The sequence below is a fragment of the Lagopus leucura genome, unplaced genomic scaffold (genome assembly GCF_019238085.1).
Source record: "Lagopus leucura isolate 7727_CA_CO unplaced genomic scaffold, USGS_WTPT01 Super-Scaffold_100021, whole genome shotgun sequence".
Classification (NCBI taxonomy): Eukaryota; Metazoa; Chordata; class Aves; order Galliformes; family Phasianidae; genus Lagopus; species Lagopus leucura.
In genome coordinates this window covers 12339875-12364642 of record NW_024962274.1, presented here as the reverse complement: position 1 = coordinate 12364642, position 24768 = coordinate 12339875, and the positions used below count along the sequence as shown (strand labels likewise).

Here is a 24768-nt window from a genome sequence, read left to right as displayed (position 1 = left end):
AGAGATGATAAATAGTCACTTGAATTACAGGATCTCAAGATAGAAAGTACTGTAACTTGAGCAGTTGCCCTGCTAATGGGATTCAGTGAAATGCTGGAAGTGTTCTATCAGGTACTAAATGCTGAGTTTCACCATCTCCCTCCCAGGTTTAAGAACTCCAGAGAGTGACAACTTGCAAGTGGGGTGGAATGTCAGAGTAAATTTGCCACCTTTGTAGCCAGCTGTATGAGGTCTGTGTTGGAGCACACTGGTGAGGTCCCAGTCACACACAGGTATCTTTCAGCGCTGTGGTGCAACACACCCATCTCAGTGAGCTTCAAAAGAAAGGAAAATCTTCCTTGCTCAGCTGCTATAGGCCCTGTTTATTCAGTAGCTACATTCTTTGAAAGTTCTGCTTCATGTCTAGAGTATTGCCTGGTTATCCTGGATGAATCCCTGTCAGTTGTTCACAATAGGTCATGCTTCCAGCTGCCCTTTTTTGTGGTTTCCAGGCATAATTGTTCATGGAGCTCATTGAAGTATTCTTCTGGATGGATTTAATGTCCTATCTCATTTAGTTACAATTGCCTGGATACCTTCATTAAGGGATTGCTGGCTGAAGAGCGAGTCAACAACAGCATTCCCCCATTTTCCTGTTTCAGAATCTCCCTTGCTTTGGGCATCTCCTGTAGCTCTTGAGCTCTACAGATGTGAGTTGTGATGGTTCTGGCAGAGCCTTGTTCTGGTATCCTCCATGTTCCATGGGACATGCTGCTACTGCTGCAGCTGTTCCTAGTAAGCCTCATGCTAGCACTGGTAGCTGGAGATGAGCACCCAAATTGTAACGTTCCCTTTTCTCCCCGTGTGAACATGCTGTTTTTCTACCTCTTTATCTTTTTAATCTCTCTATATGGTAGCAGTATATTGCAAACATCTTTGCTGAACTTGCCCATTCCAGACGCTGGAAACAACAAACTGCTCCAGAATTATGTTTCTCATGACTGTAAAAGGATGTCATTTAAATTTGTAATTTTCAGTGTGACAAGGTGTCAGTTTGCTCTTTAAAAAATAAAAAAAGAAATTAAAAAAGGCAATAGGGAATATTATTAAGAGGATCTTTAGTTCTGTGGAAAACCCAAGATGAAAGCCAAGCATGTTTCAAAGACATAGAAAAGGATGTTATTAATATTTCAAAAACTTTCTGTATGAGAAATCTGTATTTAAATGTTCATCTGTACTAATTACAAAGCTTAGTTAAGAACTTCTATTTTAAATATGCAGACCATATATTGTAGTCAGTGTGTTTCATTTTCCCTCCTTTGCATTAACATAGCTGTAACATCTGCTCTAAGCATGGGCTGTTAATGGGAAGGAAAACAGCAATTACTTCTTTTGGAAGTGAACAGCCTTCAGAATTGAGGGTGCTTTTGGATTTTGTGAAACCTCCTTCAGAAAAAAAAAAAAGCAAACTTGAAAGTAAATGTTTCTGAACAGGGCTGATCGTTTCTGGATCCAAGGAATAGTTCATTTATCAAAGCCCTTGAAAGCCTCAGGATGTTATCAATATGACATGCATCTCAGAACATTTCTACAGGACATGGTTCCTGAACATTGAAAGAAATACATTTGCATTTTTAAATTGAGATCTAGGTTTCATGCAAGCTATTTTACCACCCCCACTGCCCCCAGAAAGCCACTGACATTATCTAATTAGCAGCTAGGTGCATTTCCACCAGCTGTTACACCAGAGGAGTACAGCTGTGTTTTAGAGTCATAGAATCACCAAGGTTGGAAAAGACCTCTGAGACCATCCAGTCCAACCAGCCTTGTTCAACAGCTTCTCGTTGTGAGAACATAATCAACAAAAAGATGGTTTCTTATATTCTTGTCTATTATTTTTTTTTTCCAATAATAAAACTGCTTCAGATGATTACAAAATAAAACATGGTGTATCTCCAAGTTAGCAGTGGTCTGTGAGTGTGCAAGCTCAGGTCCTGCTCTGGAGCTGGAGGAGCTGCTGGCTCACTGTCATTGCCCCAGCTCTGCTACGCCTCTCCCACTGCAGTCCATAAAAACCAACCCTGCATACAGCATGCTGCAGAAACATTTGCCTTGAGGTATGGCTGTGGGTTTGGGGAGGATGGTGTCTGTGGTTCCCGTTTCGGAAGTTGTTTTGTTTGTTTCACAGCACATTTGTTCTGTATGTGCTGAATTAAACTGAAATAAAATGTATCTCAGTGCAGCCTGGGCTGTAAGCGAGCCGGCGGGGTCTTAGGGTTCCAACACTGAGGAGTTCTGATGCTTGAGCACCTGAAAGAAGGAGCAAATTGAGCGAGCATCATGACAGCAGGACGAATGAAGTGCCTTAATTCTTGATAAAATTACGCTGAATCATTTTTAAAAACTGCATTTTACAATTATTTTAAAAGCTGCTTAAACCTGGAGCTGAATCATTTTGGCAACAGACTTTGCTTTTCGTTCTCTCCTCCCTGTGCTGAGATGGAAGAGTATACAGCCTCTGTTGCTGATTTCTCCTCTTGGCTGTCAGTGTGTTTTCTAAATGCCCAACAATTTGAAGTCACATCTTTCCGTTTGCTTTTTAAATCGTACCAATAAAAGAAGTTGATGTCAAACTTGTCAGGAAATGCCCCCACAAGTTGCATCATTTCCAGCAGTGTGGTTACAAATAGAATGCTGATTTTAAAAACTGCTGCAACGTGTTTGCAAAGTGCATGGGTACCACAGTGAGTTCATTCATCTGGTCTGCTCCAGGCAATTCCTGTGAATTAAGGGTTTTTATTTTGTGATTTGAGAATATCCGAGTTAGAACAGTCAGTGGGATTGCAGTGTCCATATGGGACTGTAATGTTCTCTTCAGGGGTAAATTTTAGTGAAGATGATTCAGTGAATTTGTGTTTTACCAGAACAGCCTGCTGTTTGATGTCAGTTCTTACCTGATCTAGGAGGTGAAGTACTGGCGCAAGGTTATGCTGTCTCTTTAGGATTGGAAGTGAAATGTTACAATCTCACATAACATTACTTATGTTTTACTTCTTTTGTGCTGTTTCAGTAGCAGCAATCATCTTTACCTTGAACTCAGTGCAGCTGACACACTGAAGAGGACAGTACCAGAATTGGTAGCTTTAGAAATATTTCTTTGTCTTAAGGATTTCTGGGGGGCTTGTTGGTTCTTTTTCCAGAAGCCTGTCGGATAGGTACGGTTGGTTTGAGTTTGCCCAAGTGATGAGTGAGGTGTGCTTTGTGGAACAACTGATAACCTGGGCCTTTTTTACATCCTGCATTCCATCAGCACTAAAGAGATGGGGCAGATCAGCCCCACTGAGCCACCTGCGACTGGAGTGCTTCAAGGAAGGTGGCTGCCAACTGCTGCCTGTAAGACACCAGAGGGATATTATAGAGGATAACAAATGTGCCATAGTGAATGGATACAAATAAGAAATAGATTTATACAAGAAGTTCCTAAACATCAGGAGCAAGTAACCTTCCCAATACTACAGCAGCAACAACAGACCTGCTCGTCTTTATGCATGTTACATTTGTGGACAGAGAAGATTGCAAAAGCAGAAGTCATTCTGGAATTCTGTGCTGCTCTGAATTTGTGTCTGTTCTGTTCTCAATCTGGCTGTTTGGATCTGAAAGAATTGGAAAGGAGAGAAGGTATCTGTGCTGCTAGGCTCATTTCCATCACACGTGTTCATTTTGGTGCGAAGGAAGGAACTTCATCCACCCTTTTTATGTTGTGGAGCTTTTTTCACCACTGGATCAGCTACATCTGACAAAGCATATGCTTGTGCTTTGGGTGATGCTGGAGTACCTTGGCTTTCTGTTTAGTGTCTGACCTGTGTTTACAGCAAGGCAGATTTCCTTTTCTGGCAAATCTGCTTGTTTTTCATTCAATAAGTTGTGAGGGAGAACTGGAGGATTGCTTTGTCGTTCTCCAGGAGCTGGTTATGTGATCTGCTTCCTGGCAGAGGTGGAATTGTCCACAATAAATGTCCAACTTCTAGTTGTGGAGGAGACCTTTGATGTCATGGAAGGACCTCTCTTCCTTTAATAAGCTGTAATTCTGTCTGTTGGCCTTTTATTTTAAGTTACAAACTTAAGGAGCAATTTATCCCTTATGTAAATGGCAAACATGTGAGATGTGTGCTGAAAGTATTCTTCTGTGTTTCTGCCCCTAATCACCTCTTTCCTGTCCTGTGTTCCTAAATTGCATTTAGCTGCTGTGTTTCTGGCTAATTCTTTACTTTACTTCCATTCAGGAAGGCAGCTTTGGGATTGGGGGTGGGGGGTTCTTTAGGCATCTGTTGATCTGAGTAGCTACTTCTTGCTCCTACAGCAGTGGGGTTGTGCTGACTTGTGGCCCCTCTTCTCTCGGAGGAGGCTTCAGTATATTGCAAGCTTTTAGAGAAGATCCCTTCAAATGAGACAGAATTGTGCATTGCTATCTCTAGAAAAGCAACCGTGTATCTTGCGTGTACAGAGAGAATTGTATCTCTGTGTGCAAGCCATCTTGCCTGTTCTGAATTGTATCTCTGTGTGCAAGCCATCTTGCCTGTTCTAGCTGTGCTGAGAATTGTAGAGGGAACCCTTAGTTAAATGGTTCTCAAGTTAATAAACACTGTCAATCTTGGAGATTATCTTTTGTGCCAACGTGAGGCAGGAATCTGGTTGCTCTCTGTCTTTGCACGACTCAAATTTAAAGTGAAAGTGTTTGGTGAGCTCTGCCTGTGATTCAGGTACTACCAACGTCATCTAAAAGAATAATAGAAAGACCTCCTAGGAATCTTGATTCTTTAAAGAAACTGTGGTGATTGAGACCCAAAGATGGGCATTCTTTATGTTCATATGTGATAATTTCTTGGTGTTCAAAACTCGCATTGCTCCCAGTGCCCACGGAATTACCTTGCAACTGCAACCTGGAAGAAGTCACTGCCAAAGGCAGCAGCCATCCTGACAGTGGTAGCCACATCCCTAGGTCAGTGGTGGCTAACAGTGGGGAGATGTATGAGGCTCCCTTTCCCACTGACGTCAAACAGCAGACTCATTTCCTTTAATTGAAATTTGGGATCCTTGGTAACCTGAAGCACATTATCCCAGTTCATCATCAGTACAGTGACATTATATTTTTAGAAGAAGCAGTGAGGTATCTTTGCACCATAGCAGCAACTAAAACCTGTGTAGGAACATACGGTGTAAAAGTACTCTTAACACAGAAATGCTCATCTTACTCTTTAGTTTGGATTCCGTCCTTCTGTTAATGGCCTTATCCTCTTTATATTGTAGGATTCATATTACTTTTTACCTGACTTGCCAGTTGTGTTCCATGTGAATTTTGTTCTAAAAATAATTCTGTTTGCAGGTTGCTATACTTGCTTCAGCAAGAAAGCTCCAGCACAGAACTGAGAACAGAATGTGCAGTGGTCTTGGGAAGCCTTGCAATGGGCACAGAGAATAATGTCAAATCCCTACTAGACTGCCATATTATCCCAGCCTTATTGCAAGGTACTCTTTGTTCGTTGTAAATTAATGACTAATTCTTAGTAGTTGTTTGAGTATTCGAATAAGCAAATGAAACTGAGTTAGTTTTTTCTTTATTTCTAGGATTACTGTCACCAGATTTGAAGTTTATAGAAGCTTGCCTACGGTGTCTCCGTACCATATTCATCAGTCCTGTAACTCCAGAGGATCTCCTGTACACAGTAAGTTGTAAGCAGAGTATTCTGTCCTTTTAATCGTAATGCTGTTCGGTGTGTTAAAGTCTGTAGAGATGAGACTGCCTAAGATTAATGGAAAATGATAAGAATCTGTTTTAATGGGTCAAGTGTGCTAAACCACAGAGGAATTCTAGGGGTGTCAGTCTGCTTTGTTTTAAATTGAGGAAGGAGACACTTAAACGTTTTGGGGATCTGTTAGGACTACTGAAGATTTCAGCATGTTTTTCTTGTGAGCAAGGTTGGCCCATTAGATGTTTCTGGTTTCTCATGGAACTTGGCTTTGTGGTCTGTGTCCTAAAGCCAGTTACTGCAGGCTCACTTTGTTAAGGAGAATCAGGTGGATGCTTGATGATGGTTATGTCCACTAGTGCAGTACTTGAGGATTTAGTGTCTGGTATCACCCCTCAACCAAACCAACTGCTCCCAGGCCTTTTGGACTCTGCAGTTGAGAAGCAGTCAGTGTTTGTATATATGCCATGTAGAAAGGCAGATCAGGTGCAACTACTTTAAACCAGTCCCTAATAATACTGCTTAGAATAGTTTGTCCTTTGCTTTTCCTATGCATATAAGCATGCAGCAAGCATGGATATATGTCTGGTGTATCTGCAAGAATTCCAGTTCCTAGTAAGTAATTTTTTCTATCAGACCCTGAAATGGCGAAAGAGTCTGTGCTGTGTTGATCCCTTCCAGTTATTAAGAAACAAACAATTGAAACAGAAGTTGCTTTTGTTCTCAGTATACTTTATTTGCTCCACCTTTTTGCCTTCTGTTGTGGTGAAAAAGGATGGGCTGTTGGCAGCAAAATTTTCTGAAGTTGGCCTGCTAAATTCACAGTTTCTATACGTATACATCTTGAAAATAAAGGTGAATACTGCAAAACTTTGTTAATCCCAAATGTGGATAATATTAGAAGAGTCTTCAGCATAGTTATTTTGCTCATATAGAAAAGTACTGCTGGAAATTTTCCAAGTAATTAGAAAATGAAAGCTCAGAAAAAGCTCTTATAGCAATTGGGTTGTTGTTACTTTCATCACTGTGAAAGTAGCTAATGAGCACGAAGACTTTGCTCTAATTTTAACCCACTTCTTCCCCACAAAGAGTGTTGCAATTCATCAGTTGCTCTCCTGCAGGTAGAACAGATCTGATTTACTTGTGTATGGTCAACTTATACTGTAAGTTCTTTGGACAAGAAGAATCGTTCGGTTCTTTCATCTCCTTTGTTAGGCACCCTTTATCTCATGGAGTTAACTCAGGTTTCTGCCTTTCCAAATTAAAATGGTTGGTATTGCTTTTAATGTCGTCATCTGACCTGAGAGGTACTGGTAAAACTAACAGACAGCTTTAAAATATTGTCATTTTGTAATTTACCATAGAGCTTACAAAGTAGATAGATGTGTTTTCATGACAGAACTTCAAGTTTAATGATTTTCTTTTGCTTGATGTACTTGGAGTTCTCTGGCATTAGTGTAACGCTGTCAAAACCAAGGGAAATGATTAAATGATTACTCTATACTAATCAGTCAGCCTGTGCCACAGAATTCCAGATTTGCAGTCAGGGTAGGTTTTTTTCCTTCTTCCCCTTTTATTTATTTCTTGTTTGCTCGTGAAATAAAGACTCTGGAGGCAAAAGCAGAAATTTTTATATCTAACATGCATTTGTGAGGATGTCTGAAGTATCTTCTATACTACTTCTATGGTCATGTTTTGTGTCTGCAAGTTTCAGTGGGACTGGAAACTCCAGTGGTTTGTTCTGAAATACTTTCTGTTGGGAATATGGACTGAGGAATTGAGTACTCTTCTAAGTAACAAATTATTAACAAACTATGGTGAAATGGTCTTAATACCCTTTTTTTTTCTGACTTGCTTCCAGGATGCTACAGTTATCTCGCACCTCATGGCGCTGCTCAGTAGGTCTCGATATACACAAGAATACATATGTCAGATCTTCTCACACTGCTGCAAAGTAAGGAAGAGAATACATGTTCTCTGTGAGACTTGCTGTGTTTCTAGCATATAAGAAACTGTGTAAGATACTTCCTGTTTTGGCAGGCACATTAGCACAATAGTGGCTCAACTGCTATTGTCCTAGATTTGCTATCACATACAAACTATGGAGATAACTGATTTTTGAGATGTAAATATCTTTGGCTACTAAACTACATCACAGTCTAGGCAAATATCAGTCGTCACTACCAACAGTGTAAGTATAGGAAAGTTTCATTTTTATTTCTCTGGAAATCTCAAGCTACATGTGAACTTCTCTTTCCAAAGGGCTTTCATCTTCTGTCACACCAGCTGTTTTAAGCCAAAAGAAGGGTTTCCAAGAAGTACTGCAGATTGAGGGGAAGAATGCTCTTCTCAGTTGAGCTGTACCAGTTACAGGTTCATTCCTGTTGTATAACGCAGTTCCCCTAATATAGGAATACATCTAATTTACCAACAACAGCTCCACCTCAGACGCATTCTTGTTCTCATGCTGCTGTCTTCTAGTTTTAAGACACTCTCCTTGTCTGCGTCTTTCCCTAGTTTCCCCACACAACATTTTTAAAAAGATTGTTGTTTCTTTTGGTAGTTACTGTACCTGATGGGTATGTAGTGACTGTCTCAGTTCAGTGTAAAAAATAAAAACTATTTAGCATCTATCCTTTATAGCCACAGTTTATAACTAAAGACATTAGACTGTATTTATCTGCTGGACTGACAAATAAAAATGTTCAAAATTCTTGAATTGAGAAGTATTTACCTCCAAAAATATGTCTTGTAATTTAAAAATGAGTCTTCTGGAACTGTGAATTATTTCTTTGTTTGTCTCTACCTTGGCATGTACATTCATCCAATTCAATTTCTTCTGTTATGTGAAACTGGAGACTGTAAAGTGATTTAAAAATTGAACTCAGCTGCTAATATGTTTAGAAATGTTGAAAGCAAGCACAGATGAAATCCTACACTGCACTATATAAGCTCAGATCTGTAATTAATATTGAAAAACAAATTTAGTGTTTTAAGAAAAATGCACCAGTGCCAAACCATTCTGCTGTGGGGAGATCTCATGTGAGGTGTTTTGGTTCACACAGAATCACAGAATCACCCGGGTTGGAAGGGACCCCAAGGATCATGTAGTTCCAACCCCCCTGCCTAGCAGGGCCACCAAACATACACATTCAGATCAGGTTGCCCAGGACCCCATCCAACCTGGCCTTAAACACGTCCAAGGACGGGGCATCCACAACCTCCCTGGGCAGCCCGTTCCAGGGCCTAACCACTCTCCTAGTAAAGAACTTGTTTCTGACTTGACCTGATGGGAGCTAGGAACAAGTGAGTTGTACCCATCTAATGACACAGGCATCTCAAGTTTAAATAGCCCTTGAAAGTGTCCATCATAGTCAGAGTCACTTGAACGGTTGAAGGATCAGGCCGTGCTGGCACATGGGGGAAATAGCACAGGTCTGACTGTATGTGGAGGTGCAGGAGTCTGTTGGTCCAGGTGGAACTTAGCTCAGCGGCAGAAGCCTTGCTGGCTGAGTGCAAAGTGCTGAGTAATGTCAGGTAACTAACCCAACCTGAACACAGTTCTCATCTTTTTCCACGTAAGCAGCTTCCTTTTAACTCTGTGATCTGCTGACTTCCATCTCAAACGTATAGTTAACCAAACAGCAGCCCAGTCACGTAATAAGAGGAGAATAACAAAGCTCTTATGAACTTGTGCTGTTTTCAGCACCACTCCAAACAACAAGTCCTGCTCAGCTCAAACAAAGCTTGGACCAAATGCTTTGAAAAATGCCAAGGTTTTGAAAAGAAAAAAGTGGCATTGTAAACAGATAGAAACCGAAATGCTCAATAAAAGCAGAGTGGTAGGGATGAAGGATGGGGCCTATGTTTGCAGAATAAATACCTTGCTGCATAGCAAAGAGAAATATTTGTAATTGAAAAAAACTAATATAATAATTAGATATAATAGATATTAGATATAATTAGATATTAGATAATTAGAAATGTTAAACTGATCAAAAGCTCATTTCTTTCTTGTTCTGGCTAATGCCACTCTTGGGCACACTCTAAAATGCCCCTTTCTTTCTTACTTTGATTAATTCTTGGATTTCCTATCTGGGAAATAAGATGAAAAGTCAGTTGCTGTGTTCTGATGTGATGAAATACATCTAGTGCAGGGCAGCAGAATTTGCAGGGGATTTTCTGATTTATGTGGAAAGTACTTTCTTATTAAAAAGTGTTAAATACTTCTGAAAGTCTCAGTATTCAGAACATTTTAAAATGAAATTTTCATCTCCTCCCCTAAAAAAAAACATGACTGAGAGCCTTATGTTAGTTTTTTTCCTGGGTAAATGAGTTAGTGTAAGGTTTATAATTCAGGTTAGCTTTAGCATATTAGTATAAGTATCAATGTTTATAATTTTTTCCTTCTATTAACAGATACACACAAAATGTTGACATATTTAAACAGTGTAATTAAATGATGATGTATCACAGCTCCTGTCCTCCTTGTTTCTACATACTCTTCTCTGCTTAGATCTTGTGCTCTGTTCTTTCTTCCTGTTCAGAGAGATGCATTTGTTTGAACTGCTCAGTTTCCTTCTTTCTTACCTGCTCAAATTTCACTGGAAAAGCTCAGACCTGTTCTCCTCAGCTAGGAAATCCTTGATTCAGACAACAACAGCAGTATGCTAGGAACCTGCTTCAAGTTCCTGCTTGTGTTGCTTCTCACTGCATCTTTGGAGTTAAAATTGAGCAGTGGAATGTGTTGACTCTGGAGAAGAGCCATCCTAAGCCAAGGACAGTGTTGGTTTACAGGGGGAAATGATGCAGTTTTCAGCATGCATAGCTACGACTCTATCAACATATAATCAAAACCAAGTAAACTGAAATTGGATTGTGTTCAAAGCATGCTAAAATGCAAATCAAAACTTACTTTTAAAGGTCCTCTCTATCACAGTCGATTTCTTTCCAGAGAAAGTAGCACAAGTAGGTAAGCTTTACTATTTTAATAGTCAAATTAGAAAGATACAGTATGCATTTGGAAAGAAGCAGTTGTATAAATAGTTTGAAAAGATAGTGTTGGAAAATTATTTTTGAATGTGGTGGTATCTCTGTATGAGTAATACATTCACCACTGGTTGAAAATTAAACTCTCGTGTCCCGGAGAGATCCAGGATAAAACCTGTAATCAGGGCAGTTTCCTCCTAAGCCCCTTCTGAGAATGTTTTCTTATGTGATCCTAGGCCTGGTGCTGGATCCCTGAACCAAGATACATTTGCATTTCCATATCTGCTTCTAAAATCTCATTATGGAATGAGTTGTTAGACTGTTCTATCCTACTGCTTTCTTGAAAATCAGAATTCTGATAGAAAATAATGCAAGAGAAGTTATTTGTCTCTGAAATATTGCATCGCTCAAGCACATTTGGGGAAAAAAGATCCTAGAATAGAATGGCTTGGGTTGCAAGGAACCTTCAACATCACCTAGTTCCAACTCTGCTGATAGGGGGTTTCAGATCCTTGAAGTAGAACTGGCAACTCTGATAGGGTACCCAGAGAAAAACAAAGCCAAAAGGCCCTGCCATTAAGCTGTTGTCTGAGATGCTTGGAATTAGAAAGGAAGGGTATACTGTAACCTGAAGATTTCACCTGTGTGTTTGAAGCTGTGTCTGTTTCAGTTATAACTCAGCCTGTGTGTGCATTGGACAAGCAGAATTGGTGTGTGCAAACACAACACGTACATCTAATCTGTACATCAACTTCTGCAGCTATCAATACAGAGTTTGACATCTGCATCTCATTGAAAAAATCGCTAATGCCCATGAATTGCTAGAACAATCTAGGTCAATATGATTTTTTTAACTTCTAAGCTCATTCATATTTTTCACATATTTCAATGTCTGTTCTTCAGCTTCAACACTGGCATAGCTGCGGCTTTAAATCATTGCCTCAGCCACTTCTGTGTGCCAATGTAAGTTGTTTTCCTCCTTCAACCATGCTATTTTGATTGTATTTTTTTTTATAGAAAGCTCTTGGTGGCAGTAGCAGCTGAAGCATCTCTTAAAGCACCAGATATGTTGCATCTAAAAGTAATTCTCATGCTGTTTTTCTTAGAGTAAGGGATGTTCCAAAAATGTTCTTTTGAGTATAAAAAGAATCTGATTTCAGCTGAATCTCAAATGTGGAAAGGAAGTGTCACTTATGCTTACTAGGGTGTGTGGATATGCCCATAAACTCAGCTGGGTTTGAACAAAAAATTGAGTGAAGATCCTTGCTTCATTTGCAGAGTAGTCAAGAAAATGTATCAAGGCGTGATTAACGGTGTGACATTCCAAAAGGTGAATCTCAATTGTGCCCATGTTTAATGCAGTGGCCAGAGTCATGACTCTACTTCTGAAGAGGTGTTTGCAAGTCTCCCAGGAGACTGCTGGGAGTTGCAGGCCTCTTGGGCATTTCTTGGTTTGTTTGACCTCATTGAGTCTCGTCATGCTACAGAATTTCCGATCTCTATCTACTGCAGAATTCAGTATTTGTGTTTAATTCCAAATGCTTTTTAAATTGAAAGGAAAATATTGATCTATTGGCCATTGTTGACTTGGGTCTTGAAGTCAAGAAATGGGTGATGGCAGTCTAAATTTATGGCTGAGTGTGTTTGAAACTAAAATAATCTGTAGGAGGAAATTGTGAATCAGTTCCCAAAGCACTTTCGCGTTTTATCTGGAAACATTTTTACACTTAATTCTGTTTCTTCTGAGGTTAGAGTTGTTGAAAATGTTTAATATTACCCTTTAGAAAGACATCAGTGACTGGGGATCTTCTATGTGATTTGTGAAGAAAATCAGGAGCTTTCTATTCTTTCCAATATGAAAAATAGAAACATAAGCAGTCTGTCCATGTTTCTTCATTTATGGGAAATGATTTTGTTTCCTGTTGAAGTAAAGCATGAAAGTGATTATCAGAGAAGGACAAATGCTGTAAAGTAAGAATCAGGCTTCTTTCTTGTAAAAATAAGTCGATATGCCAACTGATTACAAAATCCATGCTAGGAAACCTACCTTTGAATACTAAAATAATAATAATTGAGGTAATAGTAATCTTTCACATGTTCCCTAAATAAATACATTTCGTTTTATGTTTTCCTTTCTAGGGTCCAGACCACCAGACAATCTTGTTTAACCATGGAGCAGTTCAGAATATCGCACATCTGTTAGTTTCCACCTCCTACAAAGTAAGAGATTAAAATTATCCAGTGGTTTATGTAAGTTTATGAAAGGGATCCCAATGGTCATGAGAAAAGCTGTGTATGCATATATGAACTTGAACTGTTACTGTGTGTAATGTCTATTTCTAGAATAACAATCTGTCATGTGGGTTTCTATCAAAATGAAACCTGTTATTTTGGAATGCTCTGTAAACCTAGGGCATCATTACTGAAGGCAGATCTAGGATCAGCTGATCTGAAGGGCAGTCACTTGGCAAACATAAGAAAAAGAAATCAAAATAAGACTGGTCAAATTTGCTGAACGTTAAAGGAGAAAAAGCAATTAAGCAGAAGAAAAGCAAAGATGAGCTGTTCTAAAGAGAAGACACACTCCTTAAAATATGAGCTTGGAATCTGTGGAAGTGGCCAGCTACCAGTGTTTTGTGCTCATTGAGTCTAACAAGTCTTGTCTCCATCCTTTTTTATGCTTTCAAGAGTCCATCCTGGGCTATGTGAAAATGTCACTGCTGTTTCATTTTATAAATCCTGTTTGAAGTATGGTCTTTTCACTGTTTTATTACTGGGACTGACAGCTGTGCTTTCTGTCTTTCTGTATTAAGTTTTCACCACAATCAGGCAACTTTTGCTTGTTTTTTTTCATCAACTGAAGTTTTTCAGACTGTTGTAAGGTGAATTTTCCAAGTCGTGCAACAGTTTGAACCATTCCTATTTTTTTGAAATAAAGAAATGGGAGCTGGGTGAGATTTTTCAGTTGCTTTTTCAGTGTAACCGATGTTTTTCAGGAATTCAAGCCATTTCATTCTCATACTTATATCCATAGTTTTTTAATATTTATGCAAGTAAAGGAGAGCAAGATAGGAAAAGACAGTATTCAAAAACATCGTGTATTTTCAGAACTTGGAGTAGATCAACCAGTAGACACAGGAAGCCCTCAGGATGGGCTTTCAGTTCCTTTGACAGTAGTTTGTGTAGGTCTGCCAAGATAACTGACTGGTAATTTTTGAATAAACTCTTTTGCTTTGGTACAGAAATCATCCCTTAGGCAGGCAGTGGTGTGAGCATCTTCCCCATTTATTGACAGGGAGCGATGAGTGGGACGCACACTTGTGAGGTGCCTAACACAAAGGGTCTGTAGCTTTTACAGGCAGGACAGGTGACTTTTTCGAGACCATAGTTGCATGTTTTTTCCAAATTCTGGCATCTGTTTCTCAATAACTGCTGAATTAATTGTTTTTAAGTAGACAAAGCTAGCAAAGAAAGCAGCCATTGCAGTAATTTTAAAATCTTAGTACAGCAGTATCACATAGAATAATTAATTTCCACATAGACCTCACTTGTTCTCATTAAAACGCCGTTGTCCCCACCTCCAGGTCTGCTGCTGCCTCTTGAATCCAACTCTTCAGCTGGGTTTGACTCTTCTCAATGCTTTTTGATATACAATCTCTGCTTCCTGTTGCTTTGAAGCACGCATTGTATTCATCAAATCATCTGTTAAGTAAACAGAAGTGTTGTCAAATAAGGCTTTTGTTTTGAAGCCACGTATCCATTTCTGCTCTGTGTTACTCCTGACTTAAGACTTTGCTGCTATTGATTGTGTCTTACCTTGGCTGTAATGAGATATAATATGAATGCATAGAAATTTGCTAGTCTTTGCTGTTGTTGTCTACCTTCAGAATTCCATGTTTCTAGGACTCTTTGAGGAAGATAGAATGAACATAAACCTAGCTTGCAGCAGTCACAAATGCTTTCTTCAGAGACAGGGATTTTTACCTTGCTTTTTTGTTTTATTGTCACACTGAGGAAGTTGCAACAAAAGCATAGAAACACATTGGCAAAATTTACATATATAGAACTGTAGAGAATGAACTCAAAAGACTGTGAACAAATTAAACTCTTTATGTGGGATGACAACGATGATAATTTTCCTTGCCTCACTAAAGAGGTTATAGGGAAGTCATAGGCTAACTTGACTAGGCAACTGTGAAGGTTTGATGAACCAAAATTTAGTTTCAGATTTCAGGTTACCCAAGGAGTTTGTAGAATCTCCTTCCCTGGAAATATTCAGAAGCCATCTGGACACTGTACTGGACAGCCAGCTGCCCTAGTTGGTAGATGAAGTAGAACCAGATGATATCCAGAGGTCTCTTCCAACTTAAACAATTCTCTGATCCAGCATAGAGAGCTGTGAATCATTAGTGCGCAGGTGATAACTGAAGTTATGTAATAGCAGTAAAACTTACAGTATATTTTTGTTTTAAGATTAGTTTAAAATCAATTCAACAGGATGATCTCTTCAGAACTTTTATTAAATTCACCTTTAAAAACTACTGATGTAGTGGCATGTGTTTCCAATTCCCTTGGGTACTTGGGAATCCTGAAAAAAGTAAGTACTGGATTTATGATACATCTGTTTTTTGTTGTTGTTTGCACGTTTGTGAGAAACCACGAATCAAACTTGTGTTTCTGAATGTCTGCTTCCCACATGCCAGGCCTTGCTTGTGGCTTTGAAAATAGTTCACCACGTGCAGTCTGTAATGGTCATTCAAGCAGAGAGATCAGAGGAGTTAAACTGTGAATTAGATGTTTTATCTGCTTTTTATCCATCTAAATTTCTTACTGATTTTACAGGATTATTTCTGCTACCTTGTACATCAGTACAGTCCAATATTTCTTTTGAGTTAGCATTTACGTTTATGCTTCATTTATTGTTTTTTTACACAGGTTCGAATGCAAGCCTTGAAATGCTTCTCCGTTCTAGCCTTTGAGAACCCACAGGTATCAATGACTCTAGTAAATGGTAAGTATAATGCAACTGTTGCTTGTTTGACACGTGCTTTATTGACTGATTGAATTAATATTACTTTGAGTTCTCTTTCATTGCTTACAGTGTCGGTTGATGGAGAACTGTTACCACAAATCTTTGTGAAGATGTTACAAAGGGACAAACCTATTGAAATGCAGCTCACATCAGCCAAATGGTAATTTGCATCAGGAATTGGAATGCAATAGTGTGCAGTTTAATATTTCTTAACTTTTGGGTTTTTTTCCTCACTGCAAGTAAGGGAACTAAAACTTTAGGTAGGAATAATCCTAGATGTTATTTGCATTACATAGATACTTGAAATACTGTTATCACCTAATAATCATTACGGTGTAGCTTTTGTTTTTATTGAGCCTAAACAGGAAAAACAAAACCACCTCTGTTTTCTTCAGTTGAACTGCAGTTTTCACAAATAGCTTGAATTTGACAACAAGTTTTACGTTAGATAGGTTATGGTCAATAGCGTGTCCTTACAAAGCATAACACTGAAATGGAATCGTGTACTGCAAGATGATGTCCCTGTTACACCACTGTCCAGAGCGTTCTCTTTGGAGACTGTGGCTGTGGTATATTGAGAACAATGTGCCCTCCCCTAAAATAAGAAGAGAGCAAAGCTTGGCGCTCTCTCAAGTGATCTAATTAAATATAGATTAGTTTTTAAACTTCATATGTTCATGCAGCAGAATTAGTTATTAATTTATCTTATATCAACCTTTCCCTTTTGACATGGGCAGATTTCTGTATGTTTGTGTACGTAATGTCTTTGTACCTTGTGACAAAATGTGACCAAGTTCTGTAACATGAACACTAGGGTTTCTCACTCCGTAAGCTGGGAACTAACTCTGCTTAAGACCGTTTTCACTCCACTGTGTTGATGAGATGGAATAAATGACTTCAAGTGGTTAAAGAGATTTGTCACTATGAACTACTAAAATTAAACATGATTTGAGAGTTTGGTCATTGATGATTTGATTTAATTTAATTCCTTCCATTTACAGCTATTCTAAATTTTGGTGGCTTATCTTTGGTCTGCGGCAATGAGTTTTCTGATTCTATTCACCAAAATGATTTCACTGACACTTGTCAGTGCAAAGGCTTGAGTTTCTGGCAGAGGAATAAGGAAGGGGAGTAGGTAGGATGGTCTCTTGTCATTTTGCCAGGTTGTGGCAACTTAACCCACTCATGAAAGCAGTTATAAATAAGCGTACATTTGGGGAGGATTGTTTTGGGAAGGTAATCCCACTCTGTGTGGGAGGTTGGACTGGGGGTTTCCCGTATTCCCTTGTAACAAATCTGGTTTTCTTCAAGCATTGAAGGAGGGCAAGGTAAATTAACTGCCTTGTAGAAGTCTGTTGTGAATGATTTGTGTTTCTTTGGCAATTCAGAGAAAACAGAATTAGGGTTAAAAAATCAAGTATGAGAACTGAATTTTTTTTAACTGATCTCAAGATATGAGAGCATTGATTAGTTATGAAGGCAGATTGCAGTTAAAAATCTATTCTGTCTTTGGACAGTCTCCTTGTTCTAGGATGAACGCTCTCAGATGTGTTGGTATTCCTTATTAATCTGCTTTGGTTTGGAAGGATTTGGCTGGAGAATCTCTCATTTTTGGCTCAAATGGACTTCTGAAAGCAAAGAAGAAAAAGAGTGCAATGAAAAGCAAAGAAGAGCTATAAGCAAGAGGGAAACAAACCAGTGTCTTGTGCTTCAAGAGTGGGCTTCTAATTAGTCTGTGGGCAGCCTTCGTTCCTAGGGCATTCAAGGCCTCAGTTTGATGACAGTGTAGAGGCTTAAAAAAATCTACTGGCTTTTCTTCTCTAAGTCCATTTCCTGTTTGTATCCCTTAAAGTAAGTTATATCTCCCTTCATTTCATCTAGGGTAGAGTAGTAGGTGAAATTGTAACAGGTCCTCTGTTCTTCTGGTTCTAAATTAAGACTTCACTTTTGATATGCCAGCTTTTGTTAATTAATGTGGGATTCTTCTCTGGTTTATTGGTAGAGTCCTTAGAATGCAGAAGTAGAGCTATTCTTGTGAATTTCTGAAGCCTTTTGCTAAATTAGTTTTAACCTGTATTGGTGTACAGGGGTATCTTAGGCAGCTTCCTTTGCTTTTCAACTATTGAAGTAGACCTGGAGTAATTTGCACCTATAAGGAGAACAGTAACCTTTTCTACTGAAATTAGCGTAGCTGCTGCCATCTAAGCCAAGCTTATTTTACCTGAAGTACTTTAGCTTACGTTGTGTTGGAAGTTGAACCAGTTTGTCCTGCAAACAGTATGTTAACAGGAATTAATGGCAGCTGCAAGACTAGTGTTCTTCTCCTGATTGTTTGGACATGAATATTAGCATTTCCAGCTGTAAGATACAAAGATGGAACAGAAAAGTTTATAAAATAATCTGTGTGCTGTCAAGTCATATATTTTTAACTTCTGAGACATGATAGCTCATCATCAATGCATTTTTATTCATGGCTGTCATTGGTAGGCATTTGGAATGGGTTCAGTGATGTTATTAAAGATGTGGGAGCTCTGGGTACTTCTGAAAATCATAGGAATGCAGTGAAACATGGTATTATTAAGGTTGGCATGTTACTACTAGGCCATTGTGATTGACCCTATACTCAGTTCCAACCAGCCCAACAGAGAATTGAAATGTTGGTTTTAAATCACCGAATTGCAGTTATTTTTTTTTTAACCACCAAGTTGTGACATGCTAAAAGCCAGTTACAGTGGCTTAGTTTGAAAGCTAAAACAAGATGCTTGACTACTCCTGCATTGGGGCACTGAGTCTCCTAGAGCCTATTGCCAAGCTTGAATGTTTCTGCAGATGACACCAGGCTGGCAGGAAGTTATCGATCTGCATGGGGGTAGGGAGGCCCTGCAGAGTGATCTGGACAGGCTGGATATCTGGGCTGAGGCCAATGGGATGAAGTTCTGCAGGACCAACTGCTGGGTCCTGCACTTTGGCCACAACAACCCCAGGCAGTGCTGTGGGCTTGGGGCTGGGTGCCTGGAGGACTGTGTAAAGGAAGAGGACCTGGGGGTGTTGGGTGATGCTTGGCTGAACACGAGCAGCAGTGTGCCCAGGTGGCCAAGAAGGCCAGTGGCATCCTGACTTGTATCAGAAACAGTGCAGCCAGCAGGAGCAGGGAGGTGATCATCCTCCTGTACTCTGCTCTGGTGAGGCTGCACCTCGAATGCTGTGTTCAGTTTTGGGCCCCTCACTGCAGTAAGGCATTGAGGCCCTGGAGCGTGTTTACAGAAGGGCAGCACAATACTTCTGAGGAGCATCTGAGGGAATGGGGATGAGTTTGTCTGGAAGAGGCTTAGGGTGACCTTATCGCTCTGCAACTACCGGAAGGGATGTTGTGGTGAGGTGGGGGTGGCCTCTTCTCTCGTGTGTCTTCTCACTAGTGATAGAACTGAGAGAATGGCCTCAAGTTGCAAGGGGAGATTCAGGCTGGAGATTAGGAAATACTGCTTCCCTGAGAGAGTGATTGGGCACCGGAATGGGCTGCCCAGGGAGGAGTCACTGAGCCTGGAAGCATTCAAGAAATGCTTGAATGTTGTACTGAGGGACGTGGTTTAGTGGGAAATATTGGTGACGGGTGGACGGTTGGACTGGGTGATCTTGGAGGTCTTTTCCAACCTTGGTGATTCTATGACTTAAGCTGTCAGGCTGTCAGCCTTCTGTTGACCCTCTCCTTACTGTTTCAAGTCCTTGCCTGTGCTGTGGGCAGCGTAGCACAGATCGGTGCGTATCACTGTTTTATCACAATGGAGGTCGTTAACTTTGTTTTGTTAGTGTAAGAGATTTGTGCATCAGTCAAGCCTCTTGGTTAGTCCTTTTTTTGACCTGTGTGGTGTGTGTTGGTCAGCACTCCAGCAAGATGTTCTGCACTATAAATCTCCTTGTAAGTGTGCATATCGTAATGTGTTCATGTGCTCAACTCCATTAAGCTCAAATGTATGGAAATTAGCAGTACAGCATTCTGTAAGGGGAATGCATTTCATTAGTGCATCTGGTTATTCTGCAGCATTTTAAGTGCTAAAAACCAATGATAAGTGTATTTATGTTTGGTTATGTTGTTACAGCCTTACTTCCATGTGCAGAGCTGGAGCAATACGGACTGATGACTCTTGCATCGTTCTTAAGGTGAGCTAGTTAGACAATTCTGTTTAAAACAGCATTTTTGTGAGGATCTATTCCTGTTTTTATTTGTCTAGTATAAAAAAGTAACACAAAATCTGTTGAATAGATGGTCTCAAAGCACCATGTTCTAATGATATTTATTAAAAAACAAACAACAAATTGTTCCCCTTTAATTTAACAGCTTTTAGCCTTTAAACAGTTATAGCCATATGGCTCTTCTAAGAATTTTTAAATAAAGAATCACACAAAATGTCCATATCCAGCAATAAATATTCCAAAGTTTGATACACAGCAGCTTGAGGTTTGTAATGATATAAGTAACATGGAAACAACATTTCTACCTTGTTCTCTGCTTGTGAACAAGGCACTGTTTTGTATTTCAGTAGCAAGTTTCAGAAGACTGTAGTCAAAATGCTTGCACAGTGTATGAAAGGAGCCCATCAAAATCAGACCATTTCTCACATTTCTCAGTAGTTTTGTAAATTTGTCTGAAGATCAGTGCTTCATCATTTGGTTCGAGTAGGGAGAGCTGTCGGCAGTGTGTCAGGAACTGGCCCTAAGTCCAGTGTTCTGGTAATTCTGGGGAACAGGCAGTTTCTTTATACAGTGCTGCACTAAGAAAACATATTTCAGTGTTCATTGCAGTAGAGTACACATTTACACTTTGTGTTAGTGGGAATTTCGTATCTACCATTCAAGGTAATTACAGATGAAAGTCCACATGTTGGCAGAGTCAAATTTCCATCACTCCCATCTTTTTAAGCAGATATCCAAAATGGGATTCATTCCAGGATCACCAGTGTCAGTAGCAACATCTGATCTAAACATAAGACTCTTTTTCACTGCATGAGAACTTGGTTGAAAGTAGCCTAATGCATGCTCAGTAATGCCTGAACAATTTCTCTGTAGTCTTTAAAATTGTTTTTGTCTGAAGGTACCTGTCTAAATAACATTACTGAGAATTGCTCTAGAATAGCTGTTTGAGTTTCTTTATGAATGTAGCTGTTCCAAACAGTGTGTTATATTTTTATTCTTTTTAAACTCATCAGACTCTGCCATGTTTGGTTCGAATGTGTAGCAAGGAGAGACTGCTGGAGGAGCGAGTAGAAGGAGCAGAAACTCTGGCCTATTTGATTGAAACAGATGTGGAGCTCCAAAGAATTGCCAGCATTACTGACCACCTCATTGTCATGCTTGCCGATTACTTCAAGTATCCCAGCTCAGTGAGTGCAATCACTGATATCAAAAGGGTATGTTCCCCTTCTGAATATTTGAAGAACAGTAACAAATGGGCTCAAGATGTTTCTTTATTCTATTTAACTCAGCCTTATGTCTGAGTTTGTCAATGGAAAGGTTGCCAGAGCTCCGGCCATGACCCTAATGCATGTAGTCCTCAAGCCTTTGCTCATTAGCTGCTTTTTCTGGAGCCTGTAATATCCAAACAAAGAACTCTGTGTATATTTGGGCTCTGCATCTTGTAAGAAGGATGCTGCTGTTCTTTGTGGAAAACAGGAAGGTGGTTTCTAGATAGTTTAACACAGCTTCTTCATAAGAGTTTAGTGACATTTTCCAAGTATAGCAATGAAGTACCAGACTGGGGCATCTGTCATGTTGCTCACGTGCTGAGTTTACAAGGCTTACCTTCAGGAACCACTGCATTTCATCTTCATAAGAGGTAATAGTGCATGTGATGTGGATGGTTTGAATTCATAGGTGAAGTTGTGGAAATGTCAAGTTCAGAGATAGTTCTTTTCTGTTAAGCAGAAAAACCTGGATGTCCTGTATATCACTTCACATTATCTCCAGGTGTTATCTGCACTTGCAAGAGGTTGGATAAACAGTGATCCAATATACCTTGGAGGCTTATTTTCATAGGTATTTTAGGAGCTGTTCCGTTCCCAGCTTTGTATACACTTACCAAAGCACTGGTAGATCAGTCAACCTCAGAAGCAGAATTGTTCTTGATATTCCTTGTAGGGAAGTATCATTTGTCAACTCCCTTTTTCTCTCATTCAGTCTTTAGAAAGTACCCCAAAGAACTGGATTACAGAGCCTTTGTTTTTCTTTGAAACTGACCCAAGAAGTAGACACACCTCTCAGGCTTTCACCAGATTGAATTGATTCTGAATATGCAGCTGCTTTGAAGTAGATGTAAAAATGCAAATTAAGCATTAAAAAAACCTGTTGGTTGCACCTTGGATTTAAATAAGCAGAAGGAAGATTAGCATTTGACTGGGGAGCGATGAGCATTGGCAGTAGCATCAAAAACATGGCAAAGGTTCTGAATGTGAGTGATTACAGATATTATGACAGTGCTTGAAGTGTTCAGAAAGTCTGTAAAAGTAGTCATCTGGAAGGGCAGGGTGCTTATTTGGAGGAGAAGGAAAAAATGCTTTGAATTACACCCCAAAAGGTAAAAACTAGATAAGTGTGGACTTTGCAGAACAGGTTTCTTATCGTTGTTAAAATATTTAAAATAGACGTAATACATTGTGCTCTAATGATGTATTTGTACCAGGGGAAACTATTCATATGGCTTAATTTTTCACAGTTCTTTTATACCAGTAACTTGTTGCTTAATACTGACATTTTTCTGGCATTTTGAGTAGACTTAAAATTTTGCTTTGTTATGGGGGACCCTTTGGTACGGAGTTTGGAAGGGTGTCAATCATAGAGCAACTCTGGTTGGAAAGGACATGCAGGGTTTGTCTAGTTGGCTGTTGAAAACTGCTAACAATGGTGATTAAACAACTTCTCAGTGCAATCAGTTCCAAAGTTCCCCAGGTGAATAGTTTTTTTTTTCACATCCAGTTAGAACCTCACCTGTTTCAATCTGATTATTGTCTCTCCTCTTTCTGTGCACCTCTATAAAGTATCCAGCTTCATGTTCTTTGTATTCTTCTTGAGGTGAAGGCTGCTCTTATGTCTCTGCCCAGCCTTCTCTTCTCCTGGCTGAGAACCAGTGTTCTCCATCTGCCCATCCAGGTCTGCTCTCCCAGAGTCAAGACTTTGTATGTACTCTTTATCTTGCCTTGCTCACACATAGCAGGAGCTTGGATGCCACTATTATCCCTACAGCTAATGTTTTGCCACTTGATTATCATACCTCAGCACAGACACCATGTGTCCCATGGTGCATCATCCTGATTCACCTGTCCAGCACCTGTGTTGTTACCTTCCTGAAACATCTAGACAGCACTTTGATGTGTTGCCTTTACAACAGGAACTGGAAGTTAACGCTCTCCTTAAGATCTAGGTCCTGTGGTTTAGGGGTAGGCTTCAGTTCTGTTGATAAAACTTTTGATTCTGTCCCAGTTTTTTCCACTTCTCCTGGCTTGTTCCTATAAGTTTCTGTTGAGTAAATAAGACTTTTTGCCTTAGTATGGTCTGGACGGAGCAGTAACATCTGAGAAGTGTTTTGGCATCAAATTGTTGTAAGCAAATATTATTTAAGTTGACTGATCTGTAACTCAGCAGTGACATTAACCATACCCTTAAATTATTGTGTTCAGATGATGAGTGTGGACATCAGCTGATAATCAGCAGATTGTTTGCATTTCTGGCTGCTCTGTGTATTGTAGACAAAACCCCAGGAAGCAACTATTAGTTTACAGCAAATAAGGAAATACCACCTGTAATTTTTAGTGTCTATATTTGATATCTGTACTTTATTTAAATAGCTTGACCATGATTTGAAGCATGCCCATGAACTGCGCCAGGCTGCTTTCAAGCTGTACGCTTCCCTTGGAGCAAACGATGAAGATATTCGAAAAAAGGTGGGCAAAACTGTTAGCAATGAGGCAGAGCTGTAGCTGAAGGGCAGCCCAAGAGCTTGGATATGTTTTGCTCCTTCCACCTCTTTGTTTTGGTATAAGTTGAGGTGTGAAGGCTTGCTTTCTGTTATGTTAACACAGTCTTCTACAGTGCACTTTCTTTGAGTGGAATTGGAAGAAAATTTGTCTTTCAGTAACAAGATAGAAGAGTAAAGTTAGTGTGAATTTTTCATGGTGATGAACTAGATTTTCAGAATAAAGTCTGTCAACATGCTGTGGTCCTTGCTACTCAGAATAGAATGGAATAGCTTAGTAGAAAGGGACCTATGAAGATTATCAATCCAACTGTTATCAATGCAGGGACACTGTTGTGGCATGTGGGTCTTTAAACATTTCTGTGTTTTGAGGGACAAAATTTGCCTCTATTATAAAATAAATGTTAATCCAGAAACAAACCCTAGACAGTCAATCATATTGTGGAACCAAGTCAGAATTGTTTCCATGATTCTGAAGTGACCAAGGGGTTTGTGCTATTGGAGTGTTTGGTGTGAAGGAGAACAAGTTCTACTCAAACAACAAAGAAAACATTGGAATTTAGGAGTAGTCATGTAGTTAAAAGTTTGAAATTTAGTGTGGAGTTGCCATGTCAAACTGAAATATCAGGCACAAGAGGCAGGAGAGTTTTGAGTTTATTTACTTACTAAAGGGGATAAATGGAAGAAATGTATGGGCATGTAGGAGGTGGGAAATCATTCAGTGCAAAGATAACAAGCAGGAGGATTTTGTCAGTGGGGAACCATTCAGAATCTGCAGATTTCACAGAGTCATAGAATCATTTGAGTTGGAAGGGACCCTTAAAGGCCATCTAGCCCAACTCCCCTGCGACAGACAGGGGCACCTACAGTTCCATCAGGTGCTCAGAGCCCCATCCAGCCTGACCTTGGGTGTTTCCAAGGACTGTAAAAACTTCTTCCTTGTATCCAATCTAAATCTCCCCTCTCTTAGTTTGAAATCATTTCCCCTTGTCCTACGACAGCAAACCCTACTGGAAATTCAATTCAAGCCCCTACATTTCTCTTTTTTTTGCAGGATT

The 24768-nt window shown here is 39.6% G+C and overlaps 1 protein-coding gene across 3 annotated transcripts in view; it reads left to right on the top strand.

Annotated features, from left to right (window-relative positions):
* The window catches only part of ARMC8 (armadillo repeat containing 8), a 58315-nt gene that overhangs the window by 19823 nt on the left and 13724 nt on the right, over positions 1-24768 (top strand). For 2 of the 3 annotated variants that reach the window (XM_042878236.1, XM_042878238.1), the window contains 10 exons: positions 5363-5505; positions 5605-5702; positions 7588-7680; positions 11619-11678; positions 12855-12935; positions 15651-15726; positions 15817-15907; positions 19845-19905; positions 20952-21152; positions 23583-23678. In XM_042878236.1, the coding sequence (XP_042734170.1) occupies positions 5363-5505; positions 5605-5702; positions 7588-7680; positions 11619-11678; positions 12855-12935; positions 15651-15726; positions 15817-15907; positions 19845-19905; positions 20952-21152; positions 23583-23678 (1000 nt within the window). The remainder of the gene's footprint in view (positions 1-5362; positions 5506-5604; positions 5703-7587; positions 7681-11618; positions 11679-12854; positions 12936-15650; positions 15727-15816; positions 15908-19844; positions 19906-20951; positions 21153-23582; positions 23679-24768) is intronic. The other variant, XM_042878237.1, reaches the window with a different exon arrangement.